This window comes from Bos mutus, chromosome 10 (genome assembly GCF_027580195.1).
Source record: "Bos mutus isolate GX-2022 chromosome 10, NWIPB_WYAK_1.1, whole genome shotgun sequence".
NCBI lineage: Eukaryota > Metazoa > Chordata > Mammalia > Artiodactyla > Bovidae > Bos > Bos mutus.
In genome coordinates, this window is record NC_091626.1 from 50,484,939 (window position 1) to 50,507,981 (window position 23,043).

Below are 23,043 nucleotides of genomic sequence, written 5' to 3' on the forward strand. Positions count from 1 at the left end.
TGTGATGATCTTACAGGTCAGATGGTGTGGGTTGGAGGAAGGCTCAAGAGGAAGGGAATATATGTATACTTATAGCTGAGTCATGCTGCTGTACAGCAGAAACCAATACAACACTATAAAGCACTATTGTCCAATTTCAGGATAAGAAAACATCTACAACCCATAAATGCTGCACAGAGTGTGAAGGAAAAGGAATATTACTACACTGCTGGTGGGAATGTAAACTGATATAGCCACTATGGAGAAAAGTATAGAGGTTCCTTAAAAAGCTAAGAATAAATGTTGTTGCTGGTTGAAGATGGCGGAGAGGAAGAAGTATGTTCATCTCCTCCTGCGAGAACACCAAAATTGCAACTAGCTGTTGAACAACCATGGACAGGAGGACAGTGGAACCCACCAAAAAAAGGTACCCCATTTCCAAAGACAAAGACGAAGCTGTTACAAGACCGCAAGAGGGGTGCAATCACGATAAAGTAAAATCCTATACCTGCTGGATGGGCGACCCACAAACTGGAGAACAATACCAAAAAAAGTTCTCCCACTGTTGTGAAGGTTCTGAGACCCACATCAGTCTTCCCAGCCAGGGGATCCAACAAAGGGACTGGGAATACCCAGTGAATCTGATTCTATGGGCTGGTAGGATTTGACTACAAGACTTACTCAGGACTGGGGGAAACAGACTCCACCCTTGGAGGGCACAAACAAAATCTTGAGTGCACCAAGACCCAGTGGAAAGGAGCAATGACCCCACAAGAGACTGGATAAGACCTTCCTGCTGGTGTTGGGGAGTCTGATGCAGAGGCATGTGTCAGCAGCAGCTTGCAGCAGGGACACAGGCTCTGGCAGCAGCAGTCCTGGAAGGGGACCCTTGGTGTAAGTCCTCTTGAAGGTCACCACTAACCCTACCATAGAGCCCACAGACCCCAGGGCAGGTCGCTTCAGGCTAAACAACTAACAGAGAGGGAACACAATCACATCCATTAGTAGACAATTTGATTAAAGTTTACTGAGCACACCCTGCCCGCCAGAGCAAGACCCACTTTTTCCCACCGCCAGTCCCTCCCATTAGGAAGCTTACACAAGCCTCTTAGCCTACTCCATCAGAGGGCAGAAAGAAGCAGCAGGAAGATCTACAGTTCCACAGCTGGCTAGAACAAAAATCACATTACAGAAAGTTAATCAGAAGAAAATGCAGAAAGTTATATCTCAGATGTAGGGACAAGATAAAACCCCAGAAAAACAACTAAATGAAGTGGAGATAGGCAACCTTCCAGAAGAAGAATTCATGATAATGACAGTGAAGATGACCCAGGATCTTGGGAAAATAATGAAGAAGATGCAAGAAATGTTTAAAGACCTATAAGAACTAAAGAACAAACAAACAGATGAATAATACACTCGAAGGAATCAATAGCAGAATGACTGAGGCAGAAGAGACCAATGACATGAAGGACAGAATGGTGAAAATCACTGCCACAGAACAGAATATAGAAAAAATAATGAAAAAAATGAGGCAGCCTAACCCACTCCAGTATTCTGGCCTGGAGAATTCCATGGACTGTATAGTCCATGGGGTCGTGAAGAGTCGGACACGACTGGGGCCTTTCACTTTAAAGAGATCTCTGGGACAACAAGAAAGGCACTGACATTTGCATTATAGGCATCCCAGAAGGAGGAGAGAGAAAGGACCTGAGAAAATATTAGAAGAGATAATAGCTTGAAAACTTCCCTAACACGGGAAAGGAAACAGTCTATGAAGTCCGGAGGCATGGCTCAGACAGGATAAACCCAAGGAGGAACACACTGAGACATATAGTAAAAATTAAAGACAAAGAAAATATACTAAAAGCAACAATGGAAAAACAACAAATAGCATATGAGGGAACTCCCATAAGGTTATCAGCTTATTTCGCAACAGAAACTCTAGAAAGTGAAAAGTGAAAGTGGCTCAGTTGTGTCTGACTCTTTGTGACTCTGTATAGTCCGTGGAATTCTCCAGGCCAGAATACTGGAGTAGGTAGCCTTTCCCTTCTCCAGGGGATCTTCCCAATTTGGGGATCAAACCCAGGTCTCCTGCATTGCGGGCAGATTCTTTACCAGCTGAGCCATGAGGGAAGCCCAAGAATACTGGAGTGAGCAGCCCATCCCTTCTCCAGGGGATCTTCCTATCCCAGGAATTGAACCAGGGTCTCCTGCATTGCAGGCAGATTCTTTTTTTTTTTTTCAGTTGATTTTTTTTTTCCTTGATGTTTTAAAAATATGGAACACTTCACGAATTTGCATGTCATCCTTGCACAGGGGCCATGCTAATCTTCTCTGTAGCGTTCCAATTTTAGTATATGTGCTGCCGAAGCGAGCACTGCAGGCAGATTCTTTACCAACTGAGCTACCAGGGAAGCTAGAAGGAAATGGCATGATATATTTAAAGGGATAAAAGAGAAGAACCTATAACCAAGAATAGTCTACCCAGCAAGATTCTCATTCAGGTTTGATGCAGAAATCAAAAGCTTTCCAAATAAACAAAAGTTAAGAGTTCAGCACCCCCAAACCAGCTTTACAATGAATGCTAAAGGAACATCTCTAAGCAGGAAACACAAGAGAAAGAAGAGACTTACACAGAATAAATCTAAAACAATTAAGAAAATGATAATAGGATCATACATATTGATAATTACCTTAAATGGAAATGGATTAAATGCATTAACCAAAAGATAGAGACTGGCTGGGTCAATGAAAACATATGCATGTGTACCTTTCCACTTAACACATCATTCTGCTGCTGCTGCTACGTCGCTTCAGTTGTGTCCAACTCTGTGCGACCCCATAGACGGCAGCCCACCAGGCTCCCCCGTCCCTGGGATTCTCCAGGCAAGAATACTGGAGTGGGTTGCCATTTCCTTCTCCAATGCATGAAAGTGAAAAGTGAAAGTGAAGTCGCTCAGTCGTGTCCGACTCTTTGCGACCCCATGGACTGCAGCCTACCAGGCTCCTCCATCCATGGGATTTTCCAGGCAAGAGTACTGGAGTGGGGTGCTATTGCCTTCATGGTATCTAACTGCAAAAATTCTGTTAGGTTAATCATGTTTCTATTATTGTTTTCATACCTTATTCAAGACTCCACCTTTTATTGCATTGAGCAGCTTCAGCTACATGCAGCACATTTTGGTAAATTCTCTTTTCATTTTTATTTTATTACAAATATTTTCTAATTTTCCTTGTTATGGCTTCTTAGATATACCCTCATCTAAAACTGGACATTTAATTTCTAAATACATGGGATTTTTAAAAGATCTTTGTTATTATTTCTCATTTTGATACTAAATTCCCACTTAAATCCTTTACTCTTTGTAATCACCCTCCATGTTTTTTCAGTCTTTGAACTTTATCAAGAGTTTCAACAGCTAACTCAAAGATCTCTCTTGGTAAATGTCACATGGCACTTGAAAATATGTAGGTTATTTTCAAATACCTTTTGATATTGGTCTGTAACATAATTCCACAGTAGTAAGAGAACAGATCTGTTTTATTTCAATACCTCTAGACCATGACATTTCTGTAGCTGGTCTTCTGGATGTTTCAGTGTCTCCTAGTTTATAGTCTATGGGAACTTGAATAGAATTTGTATCCTACTGTTGTGTGCAAATTGTATAAACCTTAATCATGTTGAATTGGTTCATAATGCTTTTCAGGTCTACTATATTATTTTACTTTTATGAACATTCATTCAGTTAATTTCTGAGTTTGATATTAAAACTCCAACTAAAAATCTTAATTTATCTACTTAAACAATTGTCACATATAGTGAACCATATGTAACTTTGTTCTGTATTTTCCAAGTCTCTTATAAATGTGTTATAATTTCATAACTTAAAAAAGTAAAACAAAAGATTTTAAAAACTATGATTGTCACAATACATGTCCGGTGAGAATCATCTAGAAGATCTATGTTATCCTCACTCCTGGAATGCTAACCTGTAGAGCAGAACTTTCCGGAATGCTGCCTGTGACTGGATGCTCTGGCATTCAAAGGTTCATCTGGGAGTGACACAGGTTCAGTTCAGTTCAGTTCAGTTGCTCAGTCATGTCTGACTCTTTGCGACCCCATGAATCACAGCACGCCAGGCCTCCCTGTCCATCACCAACTCCCGGAGTTCACCCAGACTCACGTCCATCGAGTCAGTGATGCCATCCAGCCATCTCATCCTCTGTCGTCCCCTTCTCCTCCTGCCCCCAATCCCTCCCAGCATCAGAGTCTTTTCCAATGAGTCAACTCTTCGCATGAGGTGGCCAAAGCACTGGAGTTTCAGCGTTAGCATCATTCCTTCCAAAGAACACCCAGGGCTGATCTCCTTGCAGTCCAAGGGACTCTCAAGAGTCTTCTCCAACACCACACTTCAAAAGCATCAATTCTTTGGCGCTCAGCTTTCTTCACAGTCCAACTCTCACATCCATACATGACCACGGGAAAAGCCACAGCCTTGAATAGACAGGTACTTCCATTTATATTTTATTGGTCAACTAAGCCACTTGGCCATTCCTGAATTAAGTGGGGGAGGGGTGAGGCACAGGCAGGAAGAATAATCTTATGTGACTAGGAAAGAACCAAACATTTGTGAAAAGCCCAAATAACTTCCACAGTTCACTCCACCCCTGAGGAATACCTCCTTGTATTCTCTCTTCGTAATACTGAAGTATGTTGGTTCCCTTCCCATCTCCATAAATTGTCCTCTGCCAGTTCCTTTTATTTCTCCTTCTCCTATATGAGATTATTACTTAAGAGTATGCTCTTGGCTAGATTTTGAGTGTGTGTGTGTGTCTGTGCATATTTTAATTCTCTCCCTTAACTTTACCTGTAAAACTTTAATTATCAAAAGCTGTGGAGATATTCTCTTGAATTCCAAACCTATATTTTTCTTTTGGAAAATCTCCTTGTTTAATTCATGACTTTTCTGTTTCCTTAATGTTCTAGGAATCAAACATTCAGTAATTTTATTCTTTTGCTTTCTTCCAACCTATCAATTTCCTTTTGTTTTCTTTTATATTGCTTTGCAAACTAGCCTTTTTTTCTATAACCTATTCAAATAAGAAGTGAGTTCTGAGCTCAGACTTTCTATATATAATATTTCCTATATATAATATGTTGATACACTTCAAGCTGGCTTATCTAAACATTCTTTTGAATGCATTTTTCTCACTTCTGAATCGACTTTGTATTTTTACTATTAGTGTACTTGACACTTCACTCAACTTTCCTACGACCTCCCACAATGATTATTCTTCTAGGGAATATACGTTTTTCCTTGCTTTTCATTCTCTGTAGTATCTAGCAAAGATTTTGCCATTGAGGTGATACTCATTTTTAAATATAATATGTAGATGTCAACACTCAATTGTAGATTAATCCCCAAGTGTTAATTAATTAGGTTAAAGTATATGTATTGAAAACATATTTACCACACCTTTTTCTCTTACCTTGAACTTATTGCCTAAGTTCTTAGATCTTTTCAAATGAATTATTACTGAGTTGTCTGACTCAGCTCACACCTTCCTATAGTTAATATTTTTTTTTTGAGTTACCTAATCCTGGAATTTATTTGCTTTATGAATGTGTAACCTTCACTTAACTCTGTTAAATTCCCTGTGTTGATTTTAGCTCTTTTTCCAAGATTTAAAATGCTAATTAGAATAATGCTCACAGAGGTGAGATAAATACCCTAAACATTTAAGACATACCTATTAATTTGCTAAAAGAATCAAGCATTTTCATTTGGTAAATTCAAATCTATGGAATATTTATCATTCTTTTATTATCTTTTGCTTTCAGTTAAAAATAAATGTGCTGTTTTTATGCAAAAATATATATATATATAACTACCATATAACCCTGCAATCCCACTTCTGGGCAAATACACAATGAAAACCATAATTCAAAAGATACATCCACACCATTGTTCACTGCAGCACTATTTACAATATCTAGGAGAGGGGAGCAAGGTAAATTTCCATTAACAGAGGAATAGATAAAGAAGATGTGGTACAAATACACAATGGAATATTACTTAGTTAGAAAAAGGAGTGAAACTGTGTCATTTGCAGAGACATGAATGGACCTACAGACAGTCATATAGAGTTCACTATGTCAGAAAGAGAAAAGCAAATATCGTATACTAACTCATGGACATGGAATCTAGGAAAATGGTATAGATGATCCTATTTGCACTCATACACACACAGAGAACAAACGTATGGACACCAAGATGGAGGAGGTGGGGTGGAATGAACTGTGAAATTGGGATTGACATATGTGTACTATTGGTACTATGCATAAAATACATAAATAATGAGAATCTAGTGAAATGCTCAGGGAACTCTACTCAATGGTCTATGGTGACCTAAATGGAAGGAAATCCAATGACAGGGGACATATATAAACATGTAGCTGATTCACTTTCTGTACAACAGAGACTAAAACACTGTAAAGCAATTATACTGCATTAAAATTTAATAAAAAATAAGTAGGAGCAGCTCCGAGGAGGCGGCTGTGGCTGTGGTGAGGGAGGAGGTGGCCTGGGCAATGATCTAATCATGTCAGATAAAGATGATCTTGAGACTGCAGTGATAACTGAAGCAACTCCCATCCATGAAGATGAGAACTTATCATCTTCTCAACTTCAGCCAAGACTTTTGAGTCAGTTGACTAGTGTCAAGTCAGAGTAAATCAGAATCTATAGCTTCTACTCAGAAAAGACCAGAGTCCAAATGTTCCAGTGACCTTGAGACAGAAGTTCTCCCTATTCAGGCATCACAAGCTGCAGGCCAGAGACTGTTTCCAAAGATGTACCCAAGTCTGGATGGGGCTATTGGGGCAGCTGGGGCAAGTCCTTGCTCTCCTCAGCCTCAGGTAAGACAAGGTATTTCAAATGTCATTGAGAAGGCAGAGGCCTCCCTTGGAATCCCTAGTCCCAGTGAAATTTCAACTGAAGTCCAGTATGCAATAGGAGAGACAAATGCCAAAGAGAATGGAAAGTCCTCTCCAATGAGTGGGCCATTTGGGGTATTCTCGACCATCTCTACTGCTGTTCAGAGAACAGGAAAGAGTGTTATCACTGGGAGTTTGGATGCCTTAGAATTCATTGGGAAAAAGACAAGGGATGTAATAGCAGAAGGGGATCCTGGATTTAAAAGAACCAAGGGCCTGATGAACCAGACTTCTGATCTACACTGTCTCAGGTTTTACAAGAGGCAAAGGAGAAAGAAGAGCTACAGACTTCCAATGAGGTTACCATGGAAACAGACAAGAAAATTCATTATGGGCTACCCTTTGATGAATTTCAAGGCCTTTCACATATAGAAGCTCTGGAGATGCCCTCTTGAGAAAGTGAAATAAAGGTGAAATCTATTCTTAATTATCTGAGAAAAATTAGAGACTCTAAAACTTGAACTGGAGCAACTCAAAGAAGCATTTTCCCTAGCAGAGTTCTATGAGGAAGAGGAGGAAGAGAAGAAAGGGAATGAAGACTTTACCAAAGAGAGAACAGAGCTATTTTCTCAGCTGCATGTCTCCTCCAAACAAGAGAAACTTGCCAGGGCAAGAAATACAGCCTATGAATGGATCAGGACATCCCTGGCCAAACAAGTGGAAGAGAGGAAGAAGAAGAAAAAACAGTTGGAAGCAGAAAAATCTGAGCAAATCAATAACAATTCAATAGAGGATATCCATGCATTTGCAATCTGGAGCCTAGCAGAACTGCCTGCCTGCTCAATTGAACTGCTTCACAAAACAGCTGCTCTGGTTCTGCATGGCTAGAAGCAGGAAGTAACAACCATAGAAAGGAGAAGAGCCCTTTGCCAGATGACAGTTTTGTTGTGTCAAGAGCTGTCCTCTCTGTCTAAAGAGTTCATCACCTGCCTAACAGCTGCTGGGGGTAAGGAAAAGGGTGATGTCCTTAATCCACTAATCACTAGAGGCATCAAACAGTGCTTCCTACATGCTGGATGTCTTTCAGTGACTTTTACCCGAATTGGAGATCTCTCTTATTGAGAACATTACTGAGTTACCAGAGGCATGAACTTCATGTCCAGAAGCCTTTGTCCAAACATCGAGGAACAGAGAAGATTCTACCTAAGACTTGTGATGGCCAAGAAATGCCACTGTCTTCTGGTAGCCCTGCAGAAGTGAGGGAGAATGGTTATTTAAGTATATAAAAATCCCGGCAGGAGAGCAGGTTTGAAGGAAGTTTGTTGTCTGCACTGCTTGGCTGAAGTATTCAGGTCCTCACACGGCTCTTCCCAGTTGTTATAATTAATAAATTATTTGAAAAGAAACTTTATAGACAGTTAAAAAATAGCTCTAGGTTAAAGTTAATGGGACACTCAGGTAAAGATAGAGGTCTTTTTTTTTTTTTTTAGATAGTGGTCTTTGACAATACGCAAAACACTAAAATTTTTGTCATGGATGTAATTTTATAATCCATGGATTTAACTGGTTGTTAAGCAAGAGGAAAAGAAATTAAAAAAAAAAAGAGGAAAAGGAATTCAGTATTCTGGAATTCATGTGCTTGATCTATTAATGCCATTTTCTTTCTACTTTCTATAATAAAGTCTATGGCTTTAAGAAAACTGAGTATGTATAAATCCTGTAGCGTTACCCTTTATTACATGGATTCTTGTAACTGGTTAGAAAATTTCATTTACTCTTTAATTCTCAGTAGATATGTGGCATTGAGGGAAGCTTATAGAATATTTAACTATAGCAAAGTGCCCCTTGAGTTCAAATTGCTCTCCCATCCCACAATGGTAAGCTTCAAGTTGTAGCTGACCCCAACTCTACCAGATTCAAGACCAAGAAGTGCAATTTTGTGTGCAGATATTCTGAGTTTCCAGGATGTTTTTCATGCATACCCTATATACAGGATGAATTCTATAATAGCCAGCTCCAAAGAGTGTTGAAGCTCTCTCAGTCATTGTTTTTGTTGTATGAATATTGCTGAAGTGGACTGTAGAGTCCCATGAAAATGATGTTCATGTATAATAGAATTAAGACACAGTATAGTTTCTTCATTCTTTTTTATTTCTTTTAATGTATTCTTTAGCATGTTTATAAATGTAACTTTTATCCTTCAGATCTTAAGTCTTCTTTTGCTTTCTTCAGCAATTTAAAATACTTACAGGTTATCCTCTTCCTTAAAGCTATGTTGGTATCTACTCTTTTAAAAAACCGTTCTCATTAAAAAAAATAATAATAAAGTCCATTGTGAAAATAAATAAATTTATATTTAAAAAAAAAAAAAAACATTCTCCAAATTTATGGTTTTTAATGATTCAGGTAACTTTTGTGAGCTCTGCTCCGTATCTTTTAAAACCTTTAAATAAAATGTAATAGTTCTTTCAGTTTATCCTTTCATTTATTTTTCCAAATGTAAGCCCCAATATCTTCTCAAACCAAAGAAATAGCAAAGCGAATCTATAACATAGGTTGATATCAAGACTGTTTCTATGTGTCACCTTATTTGGGATGGGGGAAGTTTGTTAAGCAAGGTAGATTTGGAATAAAAAGGTACACAAACATCAAAAAAAATTAATAAAAAATAAATAAAAATCCAAAACTCATAGATACAGAGAACTGATTGGTAGTAGTCAGAGGAGGTGGCTATTGGTGGGGAAAATAGAAGGTGGTGAAAAGGTACAAACTTCCAGTTGTACAGTAAGTCCTGAGGATGTAATGTATCTGAGTATAATTGATAACACTGCATTGCAGAACTGTAAGCTGCTAAGAGAGTAGGTCTTAAAATTTTTCATCATAGGAAAAAATCTGTTAACTTTATGAGGTGATGGAAGTTAACTTATTGTGATAATCATTTTGCATTATATATATTATACACATATTAATATATATGTAATCACTATGTTGTACACCTAAAACTGATGTTATATTCCAATTATATCTCTAGAACTAACACCCAAAAAAGATGTCCTTTTCATTATAGGGGACTGGAATGCAAAAGTAGGAAGTCAAGAAACACCTGGAGTAACAGGCAAATTTGGCTTTGGAGTATAGAATGAAGCAGGGCAAAAGCGAATAGAGTTCTGCCAAGAGAATGCACTGGTCATAGCAAACACCCTCTTCCAAAAACACAAGAGAAGACTCTACACATGGACATCACCACATGGTCAACACCGAAATCAGATTGATTATATTCTTGCAGCCAAAGATGGAGAAGCTCTATACAGTCAGCAAAAACAAGACTGGGAGCTGATTGTGGCTCAGATCATGAACTCCTTATGCCAAATTCAGACTTAAGTTGAAGAAAGTGGAGAAAAACCACTAGACCATTCAGGTATGACCTAAATCAAATCCCTCATGACTATACAGTGGAAGTGAGAAATAGATCTAAGGGACTAGATCTGATAGACAGAGTGCCTGATGAACTATGGACGGAGGTTTGTGACATTGTACAGGAGACAGGGATCAAGACCGTTCTCATGGAAAAGAAATGCAAAAAAGCAAAATGGCTGTCTGAGGAGGCCTTACAAATAGCTGTGAAAAGGAGAGAAGCGAAAAGCAAAGGAGAAAAGGAAAGATATAAGCATCTGAATGCAGAGTTCCAAAGACTAGCAAGAAGAGATAAGAAAGCCTTCCTCAGTGATCAATGCAAAGAAAAAGAGGAAAACAACAGAATGGGAAAGACTAGAGATCTCTTCAAGAAAATTAGAGATACCAAGGGAACATTTCAGGCAAAGATGGGCTCGATAAAGGACAGAAATGATATGGACCTAACAGAAGCAGAAGATATTAAGAAGAGGTGGTACACAGAAGAACTGTACAAAAAAGATCTTCATGACCAAGATAATCATGATGGTGTGATCACTCACCTAGAGCCAGACATCCTGGAATGTGAAGTCAAGTGGGCCTTAGAAAGCATCACTACGAACAAAGCTAGTGGAGGTGATGGAATTCCAGTTGAGCTATTACAAATCCTGGAAGATGATGCTGTGAAACTGCTGCACTCAATAGGCCAGCAAACTTGGAAAACTCGGCAGTGGCCACAGGACTGGAAAAGGTCAGTTTTCATTCCAATCCCAAAGAAAGGCAATGCCAAAGAATGCTCAAACTACCACACAATTGCACTCATCTCACACGCTAGTAAAGTAATGCTTAAAATTCTCCAAGCCAGGCTTCAGCAATACATGAACCGTGAACTACAGATGTTCAAGCTGGTTTTAGAAAAAGGCAGAGGAACCAGAGATCAAATTGCCAACATCTGCTGGATCATCGAAAAAAGCAAGCGAGTTCCAGAAAAACATCTATTTCTGCTTTATTGACTATGCCAAAGTCTTTGACTATGTGGATCACAATAAACTGTGGAAAATTCTGAAAGAGATGGGCATACCAGACCACCTAACCTGCTTCTTGAGAAATCTGTATGCAGGTCAGGAAGCAACAGTTAGAACTGGACATGGAACAACAGACTGGTTCCAAATAGGAAAAGGAGTACCTCAAGGCTGTATATTGTCACCTTCCTTATTTAACTTATATGCAGAGTACATAATGAGAAATGATGCGCTGGAAGAAGCACAACCTGGAATCAAGATTGCCAGGAGAAATATCAATAATGTCAGATATGCAGATGACACCACCCTTATGGCAGAAAGTGAAGAACTAAAGAGTCTCTTGATAATAGTGAAACAGGAGAATGAAAAAGTTGGCTTAAAGTTCAACATTCAGAAAACTAAGATCATGGCATCTGGTTCCATCACTTCATGGCAAATAGATGGGGAAACAGTCAACACAGTGGCTGAATTTATTTATTTATTTTTGGCTCCAAAATCACTGCAGATGGTAACTGCAGTCATGAAATTAAAAGACGCTTGCTCCTTGGAAGGAAAGTTATGACCAACCTAGATAGCATATTGGAGAAGGCAATGGCAACCCACTCCAGTATTCTTGCCTGGAAAATCCTATGGACAGAGGAGCCTGGTGGCCTGCAGTCCATGGGGTCGCATAGAGTCGGACACCACTGAGCGACTTCACTTTCACTTTTCACGCATTGGAGAAGGAAATGGCAACACACTCCAATGTTCTTGCCTGGAGAATCCCAGGGAGGGCAGAGCCTGGTGGGCTGCCGTCTATGGGGTCGCACAGAGTCGGACACGACTGAAGCACCTTAGCAGCAGTAGCAGATAGCATATTAAAAAGCAGAGACATTACTTTGCCAACAAAGGTCCATCTAGTCAAGGCTATGGTTTTTCCAATGGTCATGTATGGATGTGAGAATTGGACTATACAGAAGGCTGAGCACCAAAGCATTGATGCTTTTGAACTGTGGTGTTGGAGAAGACTCTTGAGAGTCCCTTGAACTGCAAGAAGATCCAACCAGTCCATCCTAAAGGAAATCAGTCCTGAATGTTCACTGGAAGGACTGATGCTGAATCTGAAGCTCCAATACTTTGGCTACCTGATGCGAAGGGCTGACTCATTTGAAAAGATGCTGATGCTGGGAAGGATTGAAGGCAGGAGGAGAAGGGGATGACAGAGGATGAGATGGTTGGATGGCATCAGTGACTCAATGGACACAAATTACTAGTAAAGTAATGCTCAAAATTCTCCAAGCCAGGCTTCAGCAATACGTGAACTGTGAACTTCCAGATGTTCAAGCTGGTTTTAGAAAAGGCAGAGGAACCAGAGACCAAATTGCCAACGTCTGCTGGATCATGGAAAAAGCAAGAGAGTTCCAGAAAAACACCTATTTCTGCTTTATTGACTATGCCAAAGCCTTTGACTGTGTGGATCACAATAAACTGTGGAAAATTCTGAAAGAGGTGGGAATACCAGACCATCTGACCTGCCTCTTGAGAAATTTGTATGCAGGTCAGGAAGCAACAGTTAGAACTGGACATGGAACAACAGACTGGTTTGAAATAGGAAAAGGAGTACGTCAAGGCTGTATATTGTCACCCTGCTTATTTAACTTCTACGCAGAGTACATCATGAGAAACGCTGAGCTGGAAGAAGCACAAGCTGGAATCAAGACTGCCAGGAGAAATACCAATAACCTCAGATATGCAGATGACACCACCCTTATGGCAGAAAGTGAAGAGGAACTAAAAAGCCTCTTGATGAAAGTGAAAGAGGAGAGTAAAAAAGTTGGCTTAAAGCTCAATATTCAGAAAATGAAGATCATGGCATCTGGTCCCATCACTTCATGGGAAATAGATGGGGAAACAGTGTCAGACTTTATTTTTCTGGGATCCAAATCACTGCAGATGGTGATTGCAGCCATGAAATTAAAAGATGCTTACTCCTTGGAAGGAAAGTTATGACCAACCTAGATAGCATATTGAAAAGCAGAGACATTACTTTGCCAACAAAGGTCCGTCTAGTCAAGGCTATGGTTTTTCCAGTGGTCATGTATGGATGTAAGAGTTGGACTGTGAAGAAAGCTGAGTGCCAAAGAATTGATGCTTTTGAAGTGTGGTGTTGGAGAAGACTCTTGAGAGTCCCATGGACTGCAAGGAGATCCAACCAGTCCATTCTGAAGGAGATCAGCCCTGGGATTTCTTTGGAAAGAATGATGCTAAAGCTGAAACTTCAGTACTTTGGTCACCTCATGCGAAGAGTTGACTCATTGGAAAAGACCCTGATGCTGGGAGGGATTGGGGGCAGGAGGAGAAGGGGACAACAGAGGATGAGATGGCTGATGGCATCACTGACTCGATGGAGGTGATTCTGAGTGATCTCTGGGAGTTGGTGATGGACAGGGAGGCCTGGCGTGCTGGGATTCAAGGGGTTGCAAAGAGTTGGACATGACTGAGTGACTGAACTGAACTGACTGATGGAATCTAGAAAAATGGTACTGATGAGCCTATTTGCGAGTCAGGAATAGGAAGCAGATGTAGAGAATGGACTTGTGAACACTGCTGGCTAAGGGAAGGGTGGGACAGACTGAGTGAGTAGTACTGAAACATATACATTACCGTGTGTAAAATAGCTAGCTAGTGGGAAGCTGCTGTACAACACAGGGAGCTCAGCCCAGTGCTCTGTGATGACTTAGCAGGGTGGGCTGTGGAGCTGGTGGGGGTGCAGGTTGAGAAAGAGGGGATATATGTATATTTATGGCTGATTCATGCTGTTGTATGGCAGAAATCAACACAACACTGTAAAGCAATTTTCCTCCAATTAAAAATAAATTCTAAAAAATTATGCTTAAAAAACTAAAAACAGTTGCTGTACGATTCTGCAATCCCATTCATGGGCACACATCTGGAGAAAAACATGATCTGAAAGGACACATGCACCCCAGTGTTCACTGCAGCACTGTTTAAAATAGCCCAAACATGGAAGCACCCTACACGTCCACTGACAGAAGAATGGGTGGACTATGTGGCACGTGTATTCCACGGAATATTACTCAGCCATTAGAAAGAACGGAATAGTGACTTCTCTGGTGGTCCAGTGGTTACGACGTTGCCTTCAAATGCAGGAGGTGAAAGTTCAATCCCTAGTCAGGGAGCTAAGACCCCATACGCCTTGAGGCCAAAAAACTAAAACATAAAACAGAAGCAATATTGTAACAAATTCAATAAATACTTTAAAAAGGATTCACTTTTTAAAAAATCTTTAAAAAAAGAATGAAACAATGCCATCTGCAGCAACAGTGACGGACCTACAGATTGTCATACTGAGTGAAGTCAGACAAAGACAAATATGTAATGTCGCTTATATGGGGAATCTAAAAAATGACACAAATGAATTTACAAAACAGAAACAGATTCACAGTCTTAGAGAACAAGCTTTTGGTTACCGGAGGGGAATGGGTGAGGGTGTGGGGCGTGGGGGGTAGGGGGATGGGAAGGATAGTTAGGGAGTTTGTGATTAACATACACATATTACTATATATAAAATCAATAAACAATAAGGACCTACTGCTCAATAATAAGGAACTCTGCTCAATAATATTTAATAAGCTAGATGGGAAAAGAATTTGAAGAATAGACACATATTTATGCTAGCTGAATCACTTTGCTGTACATCTGAAACTAACACAACATTGTTTATCAAGTAAACTCCAAAAAGAAATAAAAAGTTAAAAAAATTAGAAAAAAATCAGTTTAAGCCAAAAAGGAAATTTATCAAGTCCCAAGTAGCTTTAGGCACACTCAAATTATGAGATTTCAGTCATGTCATCAAAACTATTTCTCCACACTCCATCCCGCCCCCAATCTCTGACCTCTGTTCTGTGACCTCTTCTCTGTGGGAAGGCAAAACATTCTCTCCAGATTCTATTCCCAATGGTGACGTAAGTCAAAGAGCTGGAATACGTCTGGCAAGAACACAGGACCTATGTGAAGAAAACTGTAAAAGACCTAAATAAATGGAACAGAAGTTCATATTCTTAGAAGGGAAAATGCAATATTGTAAACATATTACTTATTTCCAAATTGATTTATAATCTAATCCCATTCTATTCAAAATCCTAAAAAGAAGTCTTAGTGGATTCTTTATTAACTGGTTTTTAGAATTTATCTTAATTCACAAAAATAGCCAAAGATTTTTTTTTAAAGAAGAATGGTGGAGGAGATTAAACTATAAAACCAGATGTTCAAATATGCTATAAACACATAGTAATTGAGACAGCGCTGTTAGTAAAGAAAAAGATAAGTCTACAAACTAGATAATACATTCAAATTAGCTAGGAAAAAATGGACCATCTATAAACAAGGCTGAAATACTACCCCAACTCTTCTTTTGGAAGGACTATGTCCTACTTCATGCTGCTACCAAATGCAAGTTCAAGTGCCCCACACACAGTGAAGCCAGACAAATCGAAATGACAGCGTGTGGAGCACAGAAAGACTTATTGCAGAGCTCTACAAGGAGACAGGTGGCTCCTATCCTCAAGCCTGGAACTTCTCAGAGTTTCATCAAAGCACTTTTGAAGGCAAGGTGAGGGAGGGGCTAGGTTAGTTGTTGCAAACTTCTTGGTGTGGGAAGCCTTTCTTCTTGCAGCTTCCCACATAGGTCAGGTCATGATGGTCCTGTAAACCTCCAACAAGATAGATATTATTCTCTGTCTTGCAACTTTTTATCTATATATGAATAGACTCTTAAAAGTCAGAGCCCTGAGAATAGGCTATCCTGTATATTTCAGACAGTAGGCAACACCCTTTTACAAGAAGTGCAGAGGCAGCATGACTAAGCATTGGCAACAAAGCACAAATGTTAGTAAAAGGAACAGATCAAGCATGGAGTCAGATTTGTTCTTCCCTATTACATACTACATTAAAAAGGATTCCAGAATGGATCAATGACCAAGGACATAAAATACTTTCTTTGTAGTCCTGGGACAAGAATGACTTTCCTAAAGGTGACAAATACCACAAGCTATACAGGCAAAAGCTTAGGATGATTTAACACTGGCAAGAGTGTGAAGAGCTAAGCATTCCCTGACCTGGTGTAAGTTTGGATTGGTAGAACCTCTTTTGAAAAGTAATTTGGCAGCAGCTAAATTTTAATACACATCAACTGTGACTCAATCTTTTTCTAGAATTATTTTCTGTAGACATAATAATGCAGGGCTATGCACATATACAAAATCCATGCAATATTGTTTCCAATAGCCCATAAAGGGAGAAACACCCTAAAACACAAGGCAATGGAAAGTTAAATCAGCTTATCCTGCCATACTGAACAAGTCAGAACAGAAAGCAGAACTGCATGTTCTGAAGAGAAAAGGCTCATAAGATGAGGCAACAAAGCAGGTCCAATTGTTTGTAAAATGCAAGTAAAGTAATGGCCAGGAAGGCCTGGGGGGACACTGCAGTTTTTTAATTTTATAACCAAATAGTTAATATTTTCATTGTGTCAAGACAATTTCAAGCAAATGCCAAGTGGAAGACCAAGCCCAGGAATGTAAAGAGGAAACAATCTCACAAACAAGAAGGGACACCAAGGCAGCGGTCCACTCCAGCCACACTGTCAGTGGCCGTGACGGGGCCAGCCAGCACCATCCAGATCACTGAGCATTTACATCATCAAGGTGCAGGATGCTCCAGACAGTTTCAGTTGCTAGTATCAGTACACTGACTGAAGCCAACAAAGGCTGAACCATCAGTTCCTCCAAAGCCCTGGAAATACCACCCTTTTGGACACTAATGCCTACCGTTTTCTCCTTGGGCACACCAGATTTTCCGCTTGTTTTTTGTTCTGTTACTGTAGGGATGGGATTCAGCCCAGCAGTTTTAGCTAGCGTAGATGAAATGACCGCCTCAACATCTGTAAAGGCACAAACGCAGTAGGATCTCATACCACTCAACGTTCATGCATATCCAGTTAACCATGGGGCCCACTATTTCTGGAGCACGCCCTCCTGCAAGAAGAACTCTCTGCTTCACTCAAAAACGAATCACACATAGGGCATCATGAATCAAGGGCTCAGCTTCTTCAAGCACTGGTTTGTTAGGACCAGGAACCACAACCGGAACCTTTTCCTAGGCTTATACAGCCTGTAACCTGGAGCAGTTTGCCAGGATCATGTAAACTGATCCCCTCGGCTCACTCACCCAAACCCAGCATGTCAGCAGTAAGTTGGTCAGTATGAGCAAGTGGCTTGGTTCCAGTTTCTTTCAATATCCTTAACTACTGCAATGTTCATTTTGATCAGGAAACTTAATTTAAGATCACTACGATCATGTCTTAAGAAGAGACTTCTAACCATCTTTAAAATTTGCTTCACTTAGAACATAGACTGTCTTCCCTCAGGGCTTGGTCCATCTGGGCACAACAGACACTGATTATCCTGATTTGCTTTTAAGCCCAATCTTAGGCTTTTCAATTCTGCTTATGTCAGAATTGGCCACATTTTGGTTGAGAACCGGCCCTTGCACCAACTCACAATGAACAGTCCCAGCAAGTTTTCCCCCCGCCCCCGCCTCTTTTTTAAAATGACAGTTTACCTATTTCTCTCACCCTCCACCCCCTACCTCTGGCAACCACCAACTTATTCTATCTATAAGCTTGGTTCTTTATTATTTTTTAGATTCCATCTGTAAGAGAGATCACACGATATTTGTCTTTCTGTCTGATTTATTTCACTTAGCATTACACCCTCGAGGGGATTAGCAGGTTTCTTAGCGCTTCTGACATCTCTAAGATCTACGCCAGCAGCTGTGGTGGGTCTGTCGCTCTCCTCCCTGCATTTACACTTGATACTGAGAGACAATGGTTGAGTTCAACGAAGCAGTTGCACTGTTAACAACTTTCCTCTGTCACTTGGTTCCACAGGTCAAGGCACGTCAAGACTTTAATACCCTTTTCCAAATCCTTCAAGGATGACTCAGAAATAATAAATCCATTTCTGAAAAAAGTTGTTTTAGCAATTGGAGAGAGAGTGTGAGCCAGAAACAACGACCGCTGATGTGGCGCCACTTCCCTGGTTCTCTTGAGCCGTAGCTCCCAGCATTCTGGTGGCTGGATATAACATTCGTGTTTGTTTCAGAATGGAAGCACCGTTTGTAATGGTCTCATTACCTCTCCCATCTTGAACCATTTTATCCATTCCTTTTGGTCGAAGTCTTGTTCTAACAGCATCAGCAACAGCTTCATCTATGAAGACATCGCTGAAGCAGATCTAGGCTGGCTTTTTATCCACACAGATGTTATTCCCCTGGCTGCTGACAAGCTTGGCTGGGTCCATGTTGGCTCTAAAAGGACATATGGACACAGATTCCAGTGGGCAGCAGGATAACTATGCTCACAGTTAACCACTGAAACAGATCAGAATATGTTACCCCCAAATATGCCACTTTGACATACTGATTAATTTGAGCTGAAGAAAACTGAGAAATAGCATATATAGGAAGGGCTCTCTATTCTCCCTCGTCCTGCCTAAAAGGAGGGCATAAATTTCCTGTGAGAAAGGTGCCTTTTTGTACCAGGAAGGGGAGAACACTTCTATTACTGGCAATGGGAGTTAATACCAAGATGAATCTGCATTAATTTTACTAAAATAATCCTCATCTTCCATTTGCTTCCCCCATTTATTTCCTAGTCACTGTCTCACAATATATTGTGTTGGCCAAAAAGTGCGTTTGGGTTTTTTCATAAGATGTTACAGAAAAACCCAAACAAACTTTCTGGCCAATGCAAAACGACCCCTGATAGCCCAACCCCTTCCCTTTGTTTAGTCATGCTTGTGTGGCTCAGTCGTGTTGGACTCTTTTGAGACCCCATGGACTCACTCCTCTGTCCATGGAATTTTCTAGGTGAGAATACTGGAGCAGGCTGCCATTTTCTACTCCAGGGGATCTTCCCCAAACAGGGATTAAACCATCATCTCCTGCATTTCCTGCATTGGCAGGTAGATTCTCTACCACTGAGCCACCTGGGAATCCCTTGTTTAGTCATATCTCCACAATTTTCCATTCTCTGCTAAAACGGTATACAAAGCCCAAGTATGTTTCTTTTTCACTTGTTTTCTATAAGTCCCCTGTAAAAAACAGCAACAAATAAAATATGTATGTTTTCCTCCTGTTTTCTATCTTTTGTCTTCTAAATTCACAGGCCTCAGGTACAGTATCTAAGAGGCTTCAAGTTTTCTCTTTCCATCAACTTCAACTGATGAACTGAATTCAGAATGGAAGGTGAAAGATAAGGACTTGCTAAGCACTTGTGTATTGATTAAATGTTTAAAATGATTGTCTGTGCTATATTTAAAGAGACAATAAAAGGAAACTGTCAAGTTACTGCTAAGAATAAAGGCTTATTGAATCCCAAGCAACACCAACTACATTTTTGAAAAAGATGCATAAATTTATTAAAACTTACGATTTAAAAATTTATTGAAATAAAAAATAAAATTTAATAAATTTCAATACATTAACTCTAGAAACCAAGAAGAATTTAGAAAGGATTCCTTTAAAAAGATTTACTATTACATTCTTTGTCAGACTGTGACTCAGGGAACTTGTGGTATCATTTTACACCCCAGACACACTGCCTTGATAAATCACTCAGCAGTAGCACATGAAATCATGGATAGATGAGAGACGCATATCCACTCTTATCCAAATGTAGCAAATAGCACCATATTTCGTAGTTAATGGTAAGCAGTTTCTTCTGTAATTCTTTGGAGCAATAAGCCTTTTGACCCCTGTGTCCCCCATTTTAAAAAGAGCCACTTGTGCCTTTGTCCCAATATATTGGGTTGTCAGGAGTTAAAACGCTGGCTGAAACACTGTAGGACTCCTTACATCAGATCAGATCAGTCGCTCAGTCGTGTCCGACTCTTTGCGACCTTACATGAATGCAGATAAAAATGTCTCAGAAGGTGGTTTACTCTGATTTGGTCTTTCACATTTCAATTTTGCTTGGTTGCTCAGAGTTAGGCAGGTAGAAATAAGAATTTTAGAACTCACGATAATTTTATCCAGAAGTAGATTATGATTATTGCTGTCCAGTATGAGAGGAAAAACCAGACCAGCTGTCTTTCCCAAGATGGCTGGAATGAGTGGCTGAAGAAGAGACAAAATCCATCCTAAAAGGGGAGGGAGAAGAGAATTAGATTGTTTCATAATACTCAAAACCTGTACTCAATTAAACACACAGTGCTTCTCGACGAAGCACTAAGACAATTCCTGGATTTAAAAAGTTAAAAAAAAGTCCTGACCAGTAGGTTACTTGTAATTAGGAATCTTTCAGTTAGGGTTTGTAAGAAGTTGTCTAACACAGGAGGTAGAAGAACGTAGAGGACGTGATTTTGTCACTTAGAGCAGCAATCCTCATCTTTTCACTCACTTCTTTCAAAACCCAAGAAGAAAGTAGAATACTATAGCCTGTTTTTTCCTGATCACAAAACAGATGCTATCTGGGAAAATGACAAATTACTAACTTGAAAGGTATCTCCTGAGACAATAAAGCAAGTAGTTCCATTCAGAAAAATGGGCAGGAAGGGACCTGAAATCCAGACTGTGGCATTTTAACTGCAGCTGAGAGAGATGTGGGCACGTCTTCTTTACCCAATTGGAGAGTTTCTGCATTTTGATATTAAAAGATTGTTTCTTACTCAATGGTGATTAGCCAAAAGTTGAGGAAAAAAAAAAAACACCACCTCCCCATCAACTTCCTCTTTCGTGTGGAAGGCCCTTGGGGGCCAAATGCCTTGTTAAGACTAATGGCTCAGGTGAGTTTCTGATAATTCACAGGCCTGGAGAGTTTGAAGACCTACGCCCCCACCCCCTCAAAAGGATGCCATTAATGCTAACACCTTAAACTGTTCGTATAAGGTCAAGGTTCTGACTCAATACTATCCTTCCTCCACAAAAGGAACCCAATTCATCGATACAGGTCTGTCAGGAAATTGCAAACAGTGCAGTGTCTTCCCTAGATTATTTTTCGATTATGTTTCAATTGCTTTTTAGATCATGTTTTTAATTGCTGGTTTTAATAATTTGGCTGCATTTCTTCTGTAACTTGGGTCACTACAGTCATTGCTTCAAGTCCAGTAAGGAAGAGAAGAAAGAAGCAGGGGTCTCGCTCAGAACCCAGCAGGGCATTCTACCCTCTTACTGCAGGCTGGCCAGATTCTGCTTGATCATCGGCTTCGTTATGGAGCAGCAGTGAAACTCCTGCTCCAGCCTAGACCACAGTGATCAATGACTTACAGCTGAGAGCCAGGGCGACAGGCGATCTCACAATTGAAGGCTAAGTGCAGTAAATTAGAAGTTAAGGAACCTCAGGTCAGCACCACCACAGGGCGCACGTGCACACCCCACCCCCCAGACACCTCCGCCTTAGTGCTTCCTGAGAGATGTGGGGACGGACCAGGGGCTGCTTTTTCATTCTCATGTTTTAGGCTGGGGTGCTCTGACCTGCAGAGCTGTGGGCTCCATAAACAAAGCTGCATCTAAAAGTTCTGTATAAAGAATCCATCTGGCCCAGGTCACCCCATTGCGGACTTCATCACTATGGGATCTACTTAACTAAACAAAGCATCAGACCTAACACGAGCACACCCTAAAACCGGAAGGTGGTCAAGGGAAGGGCCTGATGCTTTTTCAGAATGGTTTAGTATGCGAGCTGTCTAGCTAGGCCTGTTTCGGTAACTGACTCTACCAGTACAGAAAGTCAGACTTCACCCCAAACTTCCCAGTCCTGCTGAAACGAATGCCCTACAGGACTGGCGTCTTGGAGTCCCTCTGCTAGCCGGCAGCGTGGGCGCGTCCCAGGCTGCCCACCAGCCCCGCGTCCTTCGCGCTCACCCAGCCGCCGTTAGCCATCAGCCAGGCGCGGTGCCTTTCGCAGAACTGAGCACACAGAAGGGCCACCAGGAGCCGACAGTCCCTGCTAACGCCGTCGTCGTCTCTCTTCTCCTGCCGTCGGGTCGTCTGCGGTGGCCTCTCCAGCAGCGACCCCGCAAAGGTCACGAGTGAGGCCACGCGGCCCCAGCTGGGGCCAGGGTCTTCGTCGAGTAGCCTCTGCGCCATCCTGGCCACCAGCTCGACGCGGTGCCTGCGGCAGCGGCGGTATAGGGGCAAGACGTTTCGATTTGCTTCCTGGATACGTGCGGCCACGTGGCGCAGCACGGCAGCCTCAGGCGTGGACGGCGCAGGAGCTGGAGTGCCGGGCTCCCGGGCGCAGAACTCCAGGTAGTCCATCAGCAGCCGGGCGGTGCGCTCCCTAAACGGGTCCACCATGGCTCCGCCTCTACCGGGGGTCCGACCCCGGCCTGTTTTCTGGGCCTGCCGACGCCCCGCCCCTTCTCGCATTGGCTCGGCTCAGCCCGCCCCCAGGCAGTTGCTTTCCCGGGTCTGGAGAGGCGCCTTTGATGGGAATCCCATCTACACTTGTTCCGGTCCGAACAGCGGAGGCCCCGTGGTGTGCATGGATTCACATAGAAGTCAGGGCCAGAGTGAGACTCTTTGGGGGTTATTGTTTTTAGCTTTCGGCTTGGGGACTAAGAACCCGGAGGGGACAGTCTGGGCAGCTGGGCTAGACTTGTCTCTCCTTTAGGAGAGGTTCCCTGGTGGCTCAGATGGTGAAGAATCTGC

The 23,043-nt window shown here is 41.2% G+C and overlaps 1 protein-coding gene, 1 non-coding gene and 2 pseudogenes across 2 annotated transcripts; 1 reads left to right on the forward strand and 3 right to left on the reverse strand.

The window, feature by feature from the left end:
* Positions 1–2,253: 2,253 nt before the first annotated feature.
* On the reverse strand, positions 2,254–2,360 carry LOC138989658 (U6 spliceosomal RNA). The gene has a single exon (XR_011465905.1). It is a non-coding gene; the product is annotated as a U6 spliceosomal RNA (small nuclear RNA).
* Positions 2,361–6,585: 4,225 nt separating this feature from the next.
* Positions 6,586–8,205, forward strand: LOC102274020 (protein FAM114A2-like; annotated as a pseudogene).
* An 8,807-nt stretch (positions 8,206–17,012) lies between these two features.
* LOC102279940 (T-complex protein 1 subunit delta pseudogene) lies at positions 17,013–18,601 on the reverse strand (annotated as a pseudogene).
* On the reverse strand, positions 18,076–22,689 carry BCL2L10 (BCL2 like 10). Its single transcript, XM_005900473.3, has 3 exons — positions 22,255–22,689; positions 20,413–20,531; positions 18,076–18,699 (listed from the first exon to the last, which is right to left on the reverse strand). The coding sequence occupies exons 1-3, from the start codon at positions 22,687–22,689 to the stop codon at positions 18,627–18,629; spliced, it is 627 nt and encodes a 208-aa protein (XP_005900535.2). The 3' UTR covers positions 18,076–18,626.
* Positions 22,690–23,043: the final 354 nt, after the last annotated feature.

What these genes read in the sequence shown, in the direction of transcription:
- BCL2L10 (XM_005900473.3), bottom strand. Translation starts at nt 22,689, where the DNA reads ATGGTGGACCCGTTTAGGGAGCGCACCGCCCGGCTGCTGATGGACTAC. An exon ending in TGATGGCTAACGGCGGCTGG is followed by an intron (nt 20,532 to 22,254) that starts GTGAGCGCGAAG and finishes CTCCCCTTTTAG; the next exon opens with GATGGATTTTGTCTCTTCTT. An exon ending in TACTTCTGGATAAAATTATC is followed by an intron (nt 18,700 to 20,412) that starts GTGAGTTCTAAA and finishes ATGTCCTTTTAG; the next exon opens with AGCCAACATGGACCCAGCCA.